Source organism: Clarias gariepinus, chromosome 6 (genome assembly GCF_024256425.1).
Source record: "Clarias gariepinus isolate MV-2021 ecotype Netherlands chromosome 6, CGAR_prim_01v2, whole genome shotgun sequence".
Classification (NCBI taxonomy): domain Eukaryota; kingdom Metazoa; phylum Chordata; class Actinopteri; order Siluriformes; family Clariidae; genus Clarias; species Clarias gariepinus.
The window spans coordinates 26,635,605-26,653,077 of record NC_071105.1 but is presented as its reverse complement, the minus strand read 5'-3'; the positions used below and the strand labels follow the sequence as shown (position 1 = coordinate 26,653,077).

General features: G+C 40.0%; 1 protein-coding gene across 5 annotated transcripts in view; it reads left to right on the top strand.

Moving 5' to 3' along the window:
* pdzrn3b (PDZ domain containing RING finger 3b) overlaps window positions 1-17,473 on the top strand; it is a 100,955-nt gene that overhangs the window by 75,519 nt on the left and 7,963 nt on the right. For 3 of the 5 annotated variants that reach the window (XM_053499128.1, XM_053499127.1, XM_053499132.1), the window contains one exon: window positions 17,138-17,385. In XM_053499128.1, coding sequence (XP_053355103.1) covers window positions 17,138-17,385 — 248 coding nt within the window. Of the gene's footprint in view, window positions 1-5,665; window positions 5,899-17,137; window positions 17,386-17,473 lie in introns of those variants that run through there. The other 2 variants (XM_053499131.1, XM_053499130.1) reach the window with 2 other exon arrangements.

Genomic DNA, 17,473 nt, shown 5'->3' with positions numbered 1-17,473 from the left:
CCTAATACCTAGCGTTGACAAGCCACATAAGTTAGCTGGCTAGAGGACTGTCATGGCATTTGGATAATGAACTGTAAATAGGGTTTTATTAGGCCTTACTATAGCCGTCTAGAGTGAGGTGAAAGGAGGGCTTATTGCGGCAAAGGTCAGGACCCGATTTTAATGCCCTTATTATAGACGTTCTGCTGCTTTATCCAGTGGGGACGATTCGGTGTAAGTTGGAAACATGCCAAGTCTGAAGACATATTAGCAAGGCCAGACAGACAGAGAATACACTTCTCTGGGCCAAGTCCCACCTCTCTCATCACCTCAGCCAATTTATTTCCATTTAAATCCATTCTTATCCTCCTGACTAAGAACCCTGTGCCTGACAGCTTTTCATTGCCGCTTCTTCATTTTCTGTGCTTTTTTCCCTGCCTTTGTCACATTGAAATCATATCTTTTGCTGTCAGGGATTAGTATTGAATATGGTGGGAAATATTTTGACCGTAGCTCAGACCACCTCTCTTGGTAGTGCAGTGTTTAAGCCTGATTACGGCAAAGTTGATGTAGAAACGTTGATCACAAAACGGTTATGCATCAGCATCCAGCAGAGCAACATCAGAATGTCTGACACTAATTCGCTCCCCCAGTATTTAGTTTATTTAGTATGTCTTTGCAGGCAGAGATTTCTGTAGATGTGATATATAAATATGCATAGTGGCTGTCAATCTTAGTTTTACCCCTGAACTGTTCACCAGCAGAACAAATGTAACATTTGTCGCAACTTATTAGTGAAATAGACTGAACCTGTAAGAATCTGATAATTAATACAGCTCTGATTATGGTTGGTTGACATTTATAGTACTGTGCCCTTTGATGCCACTGCATCATTTTAATTCATTTTAAATGTTAGTTCACTGTGAGATCTTAGGTTCACTATCACTGTCTATCTGTTAGTCAGAAACTCTCATCTGCCCTTTAACATTATGGCTATATCCAGAGATATTACCACATGGTAAGTTTGTGTGGTATATTTTTCGCCTTAAATAACTGAAATTTAGCAACAACAAAAAAAAAAATTTGCATACGGAAGTGAACGAACCGAGGCGAATGCGAGGCGAACACAAGGCTAAGTTGCACCTTTTGCAAACAAAATTTTGTGAAAACATAGCACCGTCGGTCCCAAGCAGCCGGTGCCAAAGGAATCATAAATAAAGGTTAAGTGATGTTTAATGTCTGTTTATTTCATATTTGACTTCATTTACATGTCTTTTCAAATTTATTGTTTTTATATGCAAAAATATATTTATAATGATGGAAATTGGTAATATCTTTGGGTGGCTGGAACAGATTAACTGTATTTACATTATTTCCTATGGAAAAATGCATTTTGCAATACAAGATTTAAAAAAAAAAAAAGCTTAAGAACTCGCCCCACTGAAATAAATGAAATTTGTGTGCCACTGGGCACACCGAGGTTCCAGCTTGGGATTGTACTGATAAATCATGCCTAGCCAAGATCTTTGTGCTGATGTAGTATATACTGTATAATGATCACATGACTTTCATGCACGGTAACCATTATGTCACCATGTATCAGCTAGAGCAGACGAGAGAAGGTTACAATTATAAGTATTAGTAATAAAAGATGTATAAAATTATTTCACTTCTGATAGTCTAGTATTTATTACAGTAAAAATATTTTTGGTTCCATATGTGCAGTGCCCATGTTGTTACCTGGACCAGTGTCTGTTAATTATCTGATCTTGCTGTGGCTCAGATAGATGGATAGCATGGCATTCCTTTTAGTGTTGTGCAGAAATGTTGAGGGCATGACTCTATTAACTGGAGTCTGAACCCTGCTCTCCAGAGGGCGTATTAAATGGAGGAAGATAAATTTCCTTTACACAGCTTGAGTCATGTTATAGAGCACTTTTGTCCTTATGCACTTAGAGTTTATAGGGGTACTGTAGCCAAGGTTATACTGACAAAGATATACAAATTCTGAACCGTTATTGAAAGTTGAACTGTTTAGATTTAAGGAACACATGGCCAGACTGATCTTACTGTCTGTCATAGAAATAATGCAATGAATCATTTAGCAACATTGCATTATTTAAGTTATACTCTTAAGGTGAGATCTAGACTGTGTGCGTTTTTAGGAGCATGCATCTGGCTCCTGATCCCTATGTAGTGGCAGCTAAAATAACAGCACAGGCAAGTGTTAAAGCTGCTCCTGAGGCGCAACAGTGTACAGATTTAGCGAGACCAGGCCATGAATATGGATAGCGAATCAGAACAAATGTCCAGACAGGCGGGGTCACTGGCTGTGCTGCTTTAATTAAAGTGAGAAGAAAGCAGTGGCTGTCCTCCTATAGATGAACCCTTCCACCGCCAGCAGCTAGAATGTCGTCTCATGTTTTCCTTTGTCACAGCCTAATCCTTTATTATTTCCATTGGGACATCTTTTTCTGCTTCCTTCTGTCTGGTGTGCAGAGATTATATTGCTAGTTAATATATATTTATCCCTAACTAAGACATCTACTGTGACCCTTTAGGTTCAGGTGGTTATACTCACTTTGTTGGGAAGCTTCATCTGCTGTGGAGTTGATATGATGATATAGAATGCAAGATCACAGTTGCTATAAAATGAGTAAGGAGTGTAAGACATTTCTCCTGAAAGGCAGAATGTAATCTTTAATTCAATAGGCTCTTCAGTTAGGATGAATGGTGTTGCTCCTTTCTCTGACAATTACAATTGCTCTGAGTGTGTTCAGCTGGTTTGTGATGCAGCAGTTTTTATATATCATATGGAAACATCTGGCCTCGTCCTCAGGAAATCCCACCTCTGGCACTAAAGCCAACACAGAGTGTCACGTTGGCCATCATCCTAGCCCCGTGTAAGCGAGACAGGTATGAGAACTTCCTGTCTACTGAGATGTTCAGGGAGGAGGCCATATTAGCCTTTCTGTCTGAAATAATATTTCCTCAAGTGATAACCTCATACACCCAGCAGAGGAAAGAATTCACACCCCAGTGATATCTTTGGCACGCTCTGTACAATGTGCAGCGTGTGAAAATAAAATGGCATTTATGGAATGTTAAGTTAGACACTATGGCCCTAGTAGTATGACATTTAGCTGGCAATTTACAACAATGCCATTTGCTTTGAACAGCACTTTTACAATAAACTTTTGTTGATGATTTTAATAAATAAACTTTTTGATCTGTATTTTTAACTCTATTTTGCACAGATATTTTGTAGTTCTAGGAAATGGTGCAGATGAGGGCTTGCTGGGAAATTTTCTGCTCCGTCATTAAGTGCCAATTCACTGGCTGATTTTCAGTGTGAGAGGTTTTTTCCCTCTCTGGCAGAATATCTTAGATAGCTGGATATCATTCCTATTTCTTAATAAAGCATATTTTTAGTAAAGAGTTCATTTGCCCTTTGTTTCCCTTCAGCTTAGACATGGAATGTTTAAACTCTAACTGTGCTTGAATTTTTTTCTATTTCTTCATAACACACTAGTGCGATCAACTCATTTAACAAAATTTATGTTTTTTTTTTGTTTGTTTTTTTGTTTGTTTATTAACAATTACGGTTAAAGTCCTGGTTGTGTCACAGATCATTTGGTCTCCACTTTGATCCTGAGCCTGGCTCTCTGTGTGTGCGTGGATTTCTTATGGGTTCTTCAGTTACCTTCCGCTGTTCACAAACAGGCATTTGTTGGATTTACTATATGAAATTGCCTCAAGTTGTGAATGTGTGGTGCCCCATGATGTTCAGGTATAAGTTCAACCTTGCTCAAGGGCCCAACAGCGGCAACCTAGCAGAGCTGGGGCTTGAAACGCTAACCTTCCAACCAGCAGCTCAGAGCCTTAACACACTGACCCAACACTACCCCAAATGGACCTTCTCATACCGGGTGTCAAACCCGGGCTGCCTGGGAGAAAACCAGGTATCCTAACCGCTAGACCATATGGAAGCTGTGATGCACTGGCACCCCATTCAGATGGAATGTGGAATGTGTCAAAATATTGGCAAATGTAATGAAATCTTATCCCATTTGTCTGATGCTTTCTTTTTACCCCAACACGTACGCTTACGTTTTTACTGGCGAATACATTATGGTCATTAAAAGTGACTGTTCGTTATGCGAGTATTAAATTCCTATCATTTTAATAGGCTAGCATCTAAAGAAATGTTTTTTAAACTTTGCACTGTGTGATATTAATAACAAGTGCAGTGCAATGCTATCACTTCATTGGCCTAATGGTGTCGAACCGTATTTAAATAAATAGTCCAGTGCCATGGTGATACCCACTCTTGATAAACGGCAATGGTGCTTAATTCAGTGTAGATTTTTTGTCTGGATATCAATTAATAAGAGGCTTAATTTTGAATCATTCTAGCAGATCATTTTACTTGTTAGTTGAAAAGTCTGGCTTCCCGAAAAGAATGTTTGGCAATATTTGGTTTTCACATCAGTAATTTTAAGATAATTAGCAATTAGTAAACAGGCAACAGATGGATCATATGTAATCATTGTATGCTGACATTTCAAATGATTTTACACTTCTGCATGTGATTACAATTTCAAAAGGAGAGGTGCATTTTGTGGTACTGCAAAAAATAACCTGTAATGCTTGTGTGTGAGTGTGTGTGTATACGCAAGTAAAGCTTGATGCTGCCGTCTCTAATTGGAGTTTAGCTATGGTTGGCTGAGTGGCACCAGAGTGAAGTGCCAGGAGGGCGTCAGGTCTACGCTGCCCTTCTTTTCCCTTTTGTTAAACGTGGTGTCTGAATGAGCGGCTACAGAACGAGCGAGTGCTGCTCAGAAAGCTATTTTGTTTTACATTAATCAGTGCTGTTTGGCAGTGTACTATACTACATGCCTTGTTCATGAGGCAGAGAGTAGTTCAGGCTGTCTGTCTGGTTATGGGCCAAGCCATTAGTTGGAGCAAGTGGTGGTGCAGTCGGGTTGCTGGATTGTCTTTTTGTTTCTGTTTTGTGTGGAAAATGCATGAAAGGTCACTGAAAACATGTCTAACACGATGCTTCAGTGTGTGTTGTGCATTTCGGCACGTGTGTTTCATTTGTAGAATGTTTAGTCTGTTCCTCGTTTTCCCCCTCTTGCTGACTTTGGCTTGCTTCTAAGAATATCTATAACTACGTTCATGTTAAATGCATGGTCACCTGGGGAAAAAACTTCACATGGTCAAACTTTACTATACAGTACAAGTTCTAAGTATGCAACTTAATTACGCTTCTATCTCAATCAATGCACGTTATAAAGCAGACTGAATAAAACATTTACAGTTTTTTTGGCCTTAAAAGATTATAATATTTTTTATTAATAAAAATATATATTATTGTTATTATCATATGTTCCCAACATGCATTACTTAGTGTTATGTTACTTAGTTTCATGAATGATCTGATCTCAGGGCTGAGCTGTGCTTTTCTTGGAAAGACGCAGGTTTTGTTGTTTTTTTAGTTCTGATAGCAATTAGACTCCTCATCTCCTCCCCCTCCCCATCTTTGTAGTCCGTCCCTCCTCATGAATATTCAGTGAGGCCGCCGCTCAATATGCATGAGTGGGAGTGTATAAGCCGAAGTGCGTTAGTGGTATAAAGGCATAAAAGGACGAGCGAGAGGACAGGAAATGACTGCGCTCGGGCACTTAGATGTGTTCACACACAGAGCGAACAGTGCATTGTGGAGAGGGGATAAATCTTCACTAGTGAGGCAGAGCGCAGGAGAGGAGCCTACAGGAAGGAGGGAGAGAGCATACAGAGTTACTGCTCTGCTCCAGCAGGCAGGCTGGATGGTGTGAACTCTTCATCATGGGATGCAGCCTCTGTACTTTACAGAAGCCGGCAGAACGATACAAACTACTGTATGAAGTGTGCCGGGTAACTCATTCTTCATTTCCGTGTGCATTTGTTACAAATGTTAAGGAGCAGTGATAGATGGTTGGGACAGGGGAAATAGTAAAGTCTTTATTTACAGTCTTGTTTGCTGTTTTTTTGCATGAAATAATATTAAATTTTCTGATGTTTTGTAAAATATTTTGGCTTTATAAAATATCTTTTTTTTATTTTATGGTCTGGTGATGACAGCTAGATGATTATATGTCTTGATTACGAGTCTGCTGTTTCCCTTGTTATGGTTATATGTGTGTTGGAGGCAGAAGTTTGCACACCCAGTTTTAGCTGTTGGTGGGGTTAGTGTGTGTTGGTCCAAGAGAACGAGATGAGTGATTCACCATGGGATGTCTATTTCACCTTTGTCCACTTTTATAGTTAAAATTTAATTTTTTTAGCAACTTTGTAGTTTATTTTCCACCTACATCGATAACTGTTTTATTATTATTATTATTATTATTATTATTATTTCACTATTAGATCTGAAGTTACAGGTATTTAGGTCTTTGGTTACTCCTCTTTTATATGGATTTCTATGTTTGCTCTCTAATCTAGGTACATAAACTGAGAAATGTAATTAATGAAGACAAGGTTTTCTGTTTTCAGGCAAGACATTTAAACACACGAGTGTATATATACAGCAATATTGTCTCATGCTGTGTTTTTTAGTTTTATTGTGTTTTGGGATGCTGAGATTTACTATTGCAAATGCTCAACAGGGCTGTGATTGAGCCAGCAGGGGGCTGTGTATAGCCCGTTCACTTGTTCAATTACAGACACACACACACACACACACACACACGCTCGTTGTGACCTACACTTAATGTAATTATTAATGCAGCTAATTAATGCTGTGCTAGATGTAATCATATCCTTAACTCCACTTATATAAAGACTGCAGTCATTGGAAAAGGAAATCAGTGTACCTTGTGAGGACGAGATGAAGTTCAATCTAGTCACATGTTCCTATGCTTGAGGAAGGCATAGAGTCACGATCTGGCGGCATTTTCCAAACATCAAGAAACTCTAAGAAGAGCATTGCATTGTGTTAGCTTCTTTTTATATGTGCGTATATGTGTGCTTTAGATTGGATGTATGTTATGTTAGCTTATTGTGTAACGTTCCTTCTCTAGTGTGTCTGCAGATGAGATCTGCTTTGATCAAACCCATGTGAAAGCGGGGCTAAAAGCCTTGTCCTCTATTGAGGGGAGCGTGGAAGAAACGGACAGAGAGAGAAAGAAAGAAAGAGCTCTAACAGTAAATTGTGTTTTCAATCCAGCTTGTTGTATACAAAAAAAAAGAAGAAAGAAAACTATAGGAGCACCCGAATAGAGCATCTTTTGTCCTGCTCTTCCCATTCCTTATAGAGTTTTATGCAACCTGTCACTACGGTTTGATTGCCAGACTGTTAGCTAAAGGCACCATGCTATTAGTCTTACAGCCCCCCTCGCCTTGCCAATTACTCCTAGCAGGGCTACCACCTGAGCGGGCTGAGCTTCAGTACACAAAGACACTCGTCCATGTCTACATCAAACTCTACTTATCACTCATCAGATAAGATTCTCGACCTCAACTTCCTTTTATAAGGCAGGAGAGAGGATTTTCTCTCTCTAGAGACATATCATGATCTCAGTGTGTGACATTGGCAAAGCAAGTGACAAGTAACATGAGTAAATTTTAGCAATAAATGTCACCCGTTGATGCATCAAAACAAGAGATCAATCAGGGAGTCTGCTTGCATTTTGTGTGTGTGTGTGTGTCTGCTTCTGTAAGGGGGAGGGGGGGTGGTTATTGTTTTTCATCCATGGATATAAAAGTCCTGGTGTAAATTTCCTTCGTGGCACATGTAGTATAACTTTCTTTTGAGAATATGAGTTTACGGTCAGTGAGATTCTGTTTTTCGGTCAGCGCCTCAGTCAGCCCCAAGTGGAATGATTAGCAGTGTAGCTATGGTTCCTTTTTTCTTTCTTCAAATTTTGCAATTTCCACTGCTTTCCTTTCCCACAAAAACTAAGTGAGGGCAGAGTGTGCTTCCTCGCAGTCACATGAAGTAAACCACTGCCTCCTTTTTTTGAGCTGCTGAGCACACTGTGAGAAAAGCACTTACCGCCATCCTCGGCATACACAAGGTTAAACAAGCATACAGTTGGATAGTGTTGCTCATGACTGACACGGAAGACTTAACACCATCCATTCCACCCAGGAAGAATTGATATGGACGGCTGGGCTATCAACAGGATTCACGCTCATGATCCCATCAACAGGGCGAACATTTTCTGTTCTACTGGAAGAGAGCACGGGCCAGGTGATTGAATAAACACTGCCCAAAGTTTTATTTTGAAACCTCCTCATGTCTTTCTGCTGGATATTTCAATGGCAGCAGATCCAGAGAGAGTGACCTATGATCTGTCTGGTGTGGTAGGGGTGGCTGTGTTTGTCTGAGAATGGATGGGTTACATGGAGGTTCAGGCTCCAGGCTGCCCTCATCACACACACAGATCTTATTCTTCAGGGAGTTTGGGTTCTCATCCACCTCCCAGATTTTCCAGCTATCATTTTGTTTCTCTATCTTTCCTGATCCAGAATTATGTCTCTGTTTCATCATTGCCTTAGTCAACTAGTGAGAAGAAACATGCTCTCAGGTATCAGTTTATCTTTTATACAAACCACTTGTCTCCATTATCCTAGAGACCCAGATCTGTGGCATCATCGGCACTTTTCCATTAAAGGACAGCTAACCACCTCAGTGCCTTTGTAATATGCTTAGGCAAAGCTTAAACAATGCATACTCTAGTGTTTGACCAATAGCACTTCTTTCTGTTCATTAATTCCAGAGAAAGGGGCCGATTCCAAAAAGTCACTGTTGGGTAAAGCGTATTAGCACTGGAGTCTCTGAAAGTGTACAAGGAGAGAGAAAAGCAATTTCTCCCTCACTTCAGATAATTAAAGCTTATACGAGGCACAGTGTGATTTTCTCTCGCCGTCCTTGCAAACGATTGACCTCGATAAGTGCACCACGACCCCCTGCTGACAGCTTCAAAGCTGGCAAGGTATGCCCCATGTGGAGATGCAAGTTTCTTCAGTGGTATTCGCCCTTAATCTGGCAGCGTGTGGAAGTCATGGTGGAATGGAGACGCCTAAAGTCACCCAAAGGCAGCCATCAATCAGCACGGCGCCCGTATTTTGTTTTCCAAATAGCTTCAACCCTGACTAGCCAGTAAGGCTCCGTTATGATCTTGAGGAGCATCATGATGTTTTCTCCATCAAAGAGTGTTTTTGATGTTATTAGAACAGATTGTCTTACGGAAGAATAGAAAAAGTAATTCTGTTTGGAAATGAACATAAATCTAATGCAATTTCATGTACAGATAAGGACATCGTCTTGTGCGAGATAGTGACGAGGGGGAAATAGATATAGGAAGCTACTCGTTTCGGTAATCATATTAACTGTTAAGAAAAATATGAGCTTTTCTGGAGACTGCAATTTGTTTCTCGTTCATTAGGAAATGCCAAACTAAGATTCCGTTAATTTCCCTAATAAGACAGGGATCTGACAGTCAAGAACATCCTCACTCTGGAGTCCCTGTGCTAATGAGGCTTGACAGGGTCATGGTAAAGCAATAGTTAACTTGTTTTGAACAAGCTGAAGAAAATTGAGAGAGAGAGAGAGACACTAAGCTTAATCAGAGACAGATTGGAGCCGCAGCGTCTCCACAGCTGTTTCACACCCGAGCAGGTGGCCAGCGGTCACTGGGGACGGATCAGTCCACTCTGGACCAGTCGAGACATAACAATCTCTGTCGGATGACAAGATACACAAGTGACACAGACTAAGCACAGATATAATGTGATGGCTACGGACAGGACATGTAGACAAAATAAATGTGTAGTAAACAATTAAACAAACACTTTGTTCTTAAGAGAGGAAATGAAGATTAATCATACCAGGATCAATCAAAACGTAACATGGTATTAATAAAGCAAGACAAAGGCGCTGTATGACAGCATTTGATGACGGGATAATGCTGTTGTTAGTCTTTCGGCTGCTCCTGTCGAGGGGTCGCCACAGTGGACCATCCAATCCGCACACAACTTGGCACAGGTTTTACACAGAATCCCCTCCTTGACACATTTCATCTGGGCTCGGGACCGGCACAGCCTCCATTGGCTGGGGTTTGGGCATTTGGTGGGAATTGAATCGGGCCTTCTGCATGGCAGGCAAGAAACCTACACTGAATTATCAATGCCCCGATGACAGGATAATGTAGAAAATGCAAAAATATGTAACCCAAACAATACATGCATGCTTAACATGTGTAACCCATCAAAAACACAGTTTGTAGGTTATGTTTAAAAGTTATATATTGCATTATCTTTTTGATTTTATGCATTGATTTGAATACTGTATATAGCTGTGATCTAGATAAGAAAGAAAGAAAGAAAGTATTAGAACACCATAACAGGAAAGAATAAGATAAAAAGCATATGTATTTACGCTTATTGTAAATGTAGAATCCAAAATTTGCAAATAAGGGGCACAATATATAATAAACCTACATCAATAAGGCTATAGACCGTAATATTTTAGTCTAAAATATAGTGCAGCTGTGATGATGTGTGAGGACGTACTGAAGCAGGTGTGATTGGGTCCTTTTTTATGGGTGATGTGTTTGAACAGATGCTCACAAGTGTTTCGTGCTGATCCTAAAAAAACAGCAAAAAAAACTAACAAAGACATCAGGGCAGATTAAATGCGCCGTCTGCTTTTCCCGGTGTATGCTGTTAAGTCTTTTGTTGGCACGTCTTTGTTCTTCCAGGTGTACGATCAGAAATATCATAATTGCAGTGTGTTGTGCTTTGGGGGTGTTTTTTTATTTTTATTTTAATTAACAGTTAACAGACAGTATTCCAAACAGATCTGGGGACAAATGTATCGTGTATTCGTTCATTTGCAGACTCCTTTGTATTAACACCTCCAAGCGCTTCGCTCCAGAGATTTGTTCTTCGCTCCTAAATGATGGGACATGATTAACGATATAAATTGCGTGTGTGAACACATGTTTCAGAGGTGAAAAGCGGGACGTATCCTCGGTGTCCATGCCGAGTGATGAATAAAACATGCTGACAGAGAGGTCTAATCTCTTGTTAGAGCTGTGCGCCCCTTTTAAATGCAGATGATGGAGAGCCATTACTTCTCATTATTCCTCGTCAGCGTGAGTACTCCCTCAGCGCCTAATCATCGCCATCCCTCTGCGCAGGACAGCTGATATTCAGGACACAGAGTGGAGGCAGTGAAGAAGACAACCAAGATCATTTTTTAACGTGTTTTGAAGTAACGTATTGTTTAATGTTGTCATTTAATAATTATTGATATAATAAGTCCTGTGGTCTTTTAAGAGAATAAAAATCAATGCAGTAATTATATTTTTTTATAATGCATTAATGTGGATGCATTATTCATGACCTCCGTATACATTACCATAGTAGGTTCATTTTGGTACATTACTTACTAAAATGATTGCATCTATTTTCAATCATTTAGCTCTGAAAATGCTCATCACAGCGAAATATTAGCATCAACCCGGATTGAAATTGGGATCATTGCTGAGCTGCTGCTTTAAAATGGAAAGGTTTTTTTGTATGGCAGGTATTTTGATTTTAATCGAGCAGGAGCTCAAGAACAAAATAATTAAGTAGGCAGTGGACAACCTGCACGATATCATCAGCTCCCAGAAAATACTCAGAACGATCATTTGGATTCGTCCTTTTATAATGACTTGCACCACAGCGCTGTTGAATTCTCAATGCTGACCAGGTCAGAGAGTGTTAATTAAATTTTGATAACAGCAGCTCTGATAGAACTGCAGCTGCTCGTTCAGATCACAGGTTTATATTTTAATGTGCTGATTGCAATAGGTAATTTTTTGTCTGTAGTAAAAAATGGTAATTTTTCGTGTGAATAATAATAAAATTTGAATAAAAAGGGTTTTAACAAAATGCAATGTTCACTAGGCTATCATTGTAAGTGCTTTCTGTACTTTCTCTATTTTTGTATTTGACAGCGTTTAAAAATGCACATAATGTTTTTCCTCTATTGTGACCTCATATAAGAAGTTACTGTAGCCCTTCCCCTGGCATGTTTCTCAGCTCTGCTGTTCTCTGGTGGCAAGTAGCTCAGCAATAGCTTAATGCATTGACACTGAAATTGTTCATTCGGCCGAGGATGATTAAGTATGATTAACTGCCTTATCTGAGGGCAATCTCAGCTGAAGCATTTACACACACACACACACACACTCTGAGAGCTTTGTTAACCTATTAAAGAAAGAGTAAAATTTGAGGCTTTTAAGAAGGTGGTTGCTTGGTGTCATTTTTTTTGTAACAGTCAGTAAGTTACCTTTAGGTTGACATCGAGCTGCTCTATATTGCTCACTTGTTTTTTTTTGTCTCAGAATAGAAACCCATTACTCCCTCTATCACTCATGCTCTATGCCGCTTATCCTGTGCAGGGTCAGGTGGCCTGGATCCTGTCCCAGATGACGCGGGGCATTAGGTGGGGTACACACTGGACAGGGTGCCAATCCATGGCAAGCCACACAAGCACATAAGCACACACACTGACACACACTTGGACACACTTCAGGTAATTAGAAAATGCATGTCTTTGGACTGTGGATGGAAACAAGTACTCAGAGGAAACCCACCAAGCACAGGGAGAACATGCAAGCTACATGTCCATCAAACAAACCTTTGATCATATAATGTTTAAAAAAACTGGTTAACAGAATTATAATTCATAATTCTAATTCTAATGCGCTAACACGCATATAACTCAAACTGCACTATTTACTGCTTTTCAGCATTAAAGCGGGTTTAGATAATGGCAAGTCCTTCTCTCTGTTTCAGTGAGATCTAGCTGGTCTAGTTCTGTGTTTTTAAGTGCCATTAATCAAGCTAGCAGCAGGAGAAAACGCTTCTAATTAAGGTTGATGTAGGTGCAAGCTTCTGCCCTTTTCTCACCATTACTGACAAAATGACTCAATCTTCCCTTTCTCCTGAACTTCAAAGCCTCGCACTCTAGCTGCATGGCTTTTTTTCCTTTTCCTTCAGGCTGCATTGTGATGCTGGATTACTGCTGTTTAACTAAATATAATACAGCATCCTTCAGTGTAGGACTTTATGATTTTTTTCTTGTTACCTTCAAGCAACTCGAAGGAAATATCTACTAAAAGGGAACCAGTGGTGTTTATGCTCATGAGTGGAGATAGAAATAATCAAAAGATGTGGATTGAACCACTTTAATGCCAATCAGTCCAAGGAGTCGTTGTTAGTTTAGGTGATCATTAAGAACGATCAATACTTTGTGGTTAATTCATATTAAACACATGCAGTCACACTCTGAATTATACACCATGTCCTTATTTTTTTTCCGTCCAAGCGTGGGAAAGTTTTTCCACAAACACCTGAATCAGTGCTTATTAAGCCATACAGAAAGACTAAGGAGAGCTTGGAGGAAGTGACCGTTTTCCTTTTGTCGTTCTTCTTAGGAAAAAAAAAAGTACAATGTCCCTTGCTTAGACAAGATTAGGTGGAAATAAATAGTGCTGTATTTTTCCAAGCAGCTTATGTCTATTACAAGCGGTCCGTCTTTGCTGCTTAATCCACATCAAGAATGCATACCACTGGAGAAGAAAAGTTGCTTGGTCTCACACCGTCCAAAGAAGCGCCCCTCGCCACCATTGGCATCCCCTGACCACTCGAAAAAAAGAACTAAAACTTCAACACTAGTTCTGGTGGGTTCGTTCTTGTGACCAGACTGCTAAGCATGGAAGAAAAAGCGAATAACACAACTATAGACCGAACTAGAGTCCTTCAACTCTGTCCAGACCTAGAAAACATTTTCCTTCTCTTTTCCTCTTTTTGATTAACAATCTTGAAGCATTTGATTCGTAAGCATTGGAAATTAGAAATGTGGGTGCCTTTAAACCTTGGTTCAGAAGAGCTTACATTCTACGTACCACATCACTTAAGTGAGTGTGTAGAATGAATTAGTGTACTGATCAATACTTACCGTCTATCGCTTAGACTGGTTGCTCCGAACACATCATGGCATAAAGCATCACACCACTGATTCAGTTTGACTGTTCATTCAAGATCAGCCTCTTGCTAACTGTGCGGCACTGGAAATGCAAAGCAGTTTTTTATTGCTCATTATTATCACACATCATTATTGCTCATTATTATTCCAGCCCAAGAGTGCATGCTGTGGCCTTCTGCCATTACCAAGGACTTGGCTGAATATTAACATTTACCCAGCTGCCTGATTTAACATAGAACAATCCTCTGAGGCATTAACAGCCTAAGACATGTAAGATTAAGCAGAACGCCAAGACATAGAAAAAAAGGTCGTTCCGTAAGCGATTTTAAGCAGTTTGTCAGTGTAACGTTCCTGTTAATGAAAGGTTGTTTGAGCAGCTATGTCATTACTAGTCTCCTCCGGGGGGTGACCATCTCCGTAGTTCAGCAGGGTTGCGAGAGACTAGAGGCTACTGCTTCCAGCCATTGTAGTCTGTGTCAAAGGTGAGAGTTCTGGTAGAGTGTATTCTCTGTTAAGGAGCTGGAGAAGGGAGGATGCTGGGTGTGGAACTGAGGCTGTGCATGGCCAATGCTTTGTCTCAGGGGTCATGGGTTCTGGAGAGGGAAGAGATTCCTAGGGAGGTCTTGCAGGGAGCTGCGGACAGCCAGAGGAGTGACTGTTTTTTTTTTTTTTTTTTTTACACGGGGGAGGAAAGGGAGGGTCTTGCATGGAATAAAAGCAGACATTAAAAAGTGGATAGAGGGAGAACAGGATAGTACAAATTAATTGTCAAAGAATGGATGAATGAGTCAGTCTTGTAGCAGTTTGTTTGAGACTTTAGCGAAGATTTAAATCTCATTTAATGTTTTTAGATTATTGGTTTAACTTGACCTTAATTTTTAAACAGTGTATTATGGGCCTGCAATTTTTTTTCTTTTTAATTATGATTGTTGTTACTGATTTTAAAATCTTTTTTTCGGACTTTCGATAGCCCATAATTCAACATCAAGGTCGTTTCAAATGATCCATGATGATTTGTCTCTCAGAGTTAATACTTTCTGGATCTTGAGAGTGAAGAGTGCATGATTCCTTAGTGGATTTTCTCTTTGACAATTTTATACTCTTATTACTGTAATAATGTCTTTACTGTAGATATCCCCTTACTGAGAGTTTTATAGGCACGGTTAGGGATACAACTCATTTCTAAAGATGGTTGTAGACAATGCTTAGATGCCTCGGGAGAGAGTTTGTTTATCTGGCTTTCATGCAGACATCTTTGTTATGACAGATGTCAGATAAAATGTGTGTTTATTCTCATCACGAAGCCGATCCTGTACACGTAAGGAGCGCAGAGTTCCACTGTATTATATTAACGTCGAGATGAATTACACAAAATGTTTGTTGCATGTCAGTTTCTTATGAATTCATGTCGGTTTCGTCATCCGCGGAACGTGCATTCGCGCTTTTGCTTAGCTGTAAAACCGAGTTGTGCACAGATGTACTGTAGAAATTCCCAAGGTGCAGATAGCATCAAAGCTGTCTCTCATCCAGGATTCACAGACGAACGCGTCCGGATTGCTGAGGATGGTGAAGCGCCAAGGGAAAAGCTCTGCTAGTGCTGTGATAAGAAAGGTAGCTGACCCTGGGTTTAATATCCAGTTAGCAGTAGTGCTAAAATAGCCTCTGGCTTCATAGTACCTTGATTAAACTAGCTAAGGTACTCTTTCAGCTTGCTGAAATCCACAACCTACTTTTTCTGGGATTTGGATTTGGCCGATGCATAGCCTTAAATACTTCTTACTTTAACAGTGTATATTCCCATCAGATCAGTATACACTGTGGATTACATTCTAAAATACAGTTTTTAGGACATTCGTCAAAATTCGACAATTTTGATTGCTTCTATATAACACCAGTCTCACTTAGTGCTACTTACGTCTGAGTTTAATGCACTAATAACAGACAGATCACAAGCTGTGACCTGCAGTGGCAGCATGCAGCTGTGGTTTTAGTGCTAATTCATAACTGTTCAATGGCTACACTTTTTATGATATGCCATGCCTATGAATTATATTTATTACTTTTCTGAGTGCAAGGGTTTTTTTTTTTTACGGTTAACTTCCATTTCTATATTTTTGCCATCATATTGTTTATGGTCCAATTCACCCTCGTGGTTCCTGATTAGTTAATTAGGCACTTAAGCAAGCCGCTGACAACAAGTCAAATTTAAAAATATTGTCTGTCTTCTTCACCGTCCTACTTCTTTGTAATTAACTCTCTCCGCTCCCACTATTGGCTTGTTGCGCATATTAATCTCGGCAGGATAACATACTGCGCTCACTTAATCTCCCAGTGTGGCACCATATTTCACTGGACCTAAAATTGCTCGGCTAAAGAAATCTGGGACTCGACACACCCCCCACTTAATTCCCCGCAATCTGGTTTCCCAAAGAGCCCTGATTAATTAAGAAGGGGCTCATTCTAATTAACTTTTCCATTCTGCAGCATTTCCCTCTGACCATGAAAAGGAGCAACTTGACATTATTACAGCACATCCTCGGCTCGGAGCGAACCGATCAAACCTGGTCAATCCTTGCAGCCGTATTATATGCGAATACTCCAGGATCCTAGTGTGTATGTTGCTGCTCTGTGCTGTTTAATGGATTATGTAGAGATGCATTTCTTTTCACTTCCTTTATTTCTTTAGTTATTTCTTTATTTCTTTATTTATTTTATTCCCCCACCCCCGATCTTGCTCTGCGATTGAAGCGTGACTGATGGAGAGAGAATGCCGCTGAGACAAGGGAAAAAAAGGCTCCTGGGAGCTCAGGGATGGGTGACCAGCTGTTTATCAGAAGGAATTCTAGAGGAAAAGGATAGACTCTGAGTGAGATGTCTCTACTACTTTAAAGTCTCTCTCCCAGTGTGAATGTTAGCATTTTTCAGCCTGAGAAAAAACAGACTTTATGGTATTGTAATAATGGTCATGAATTGAAGCAGCATTTAGACTTGGGCAGAATGTATATCAGTTTGGGTTTTATTTTGTATTTTTTTTATAAACAATTAAGACTAATGATCCAATAGATGATTGTCTTCCATACAATTATAATTAAAATTTTAAATGATTTTTTTCCTTCTCTCTGTTTCCAGGTGAATGGCAAAGACCTTTCCAGCGCTACTCATGAGCAGGCAGTAGAGGCCTTCCGCACAGCCAAAGAGCCCATCATGGTGCAGGTGTTGCGCAGGACACCGAGGCCCAAACCTGCAGGACCTGAAGGGGACGCACAGCTGCTGGACATCAGTACGCAGACAGACATCACCTTCCAGCATATTATGGCCCTTAGCAAACTGCCTGCCTCGGCGTCTCCTGTACTGGATCAGTACGTTCTACCTGAAGGGTGAGGGCTCCTCTTTGTCCGTGGAGTAATTAATTATCTAAGAAAAGCTTATAATTGAATAACACATAAATAAAATATGTACAAAGTG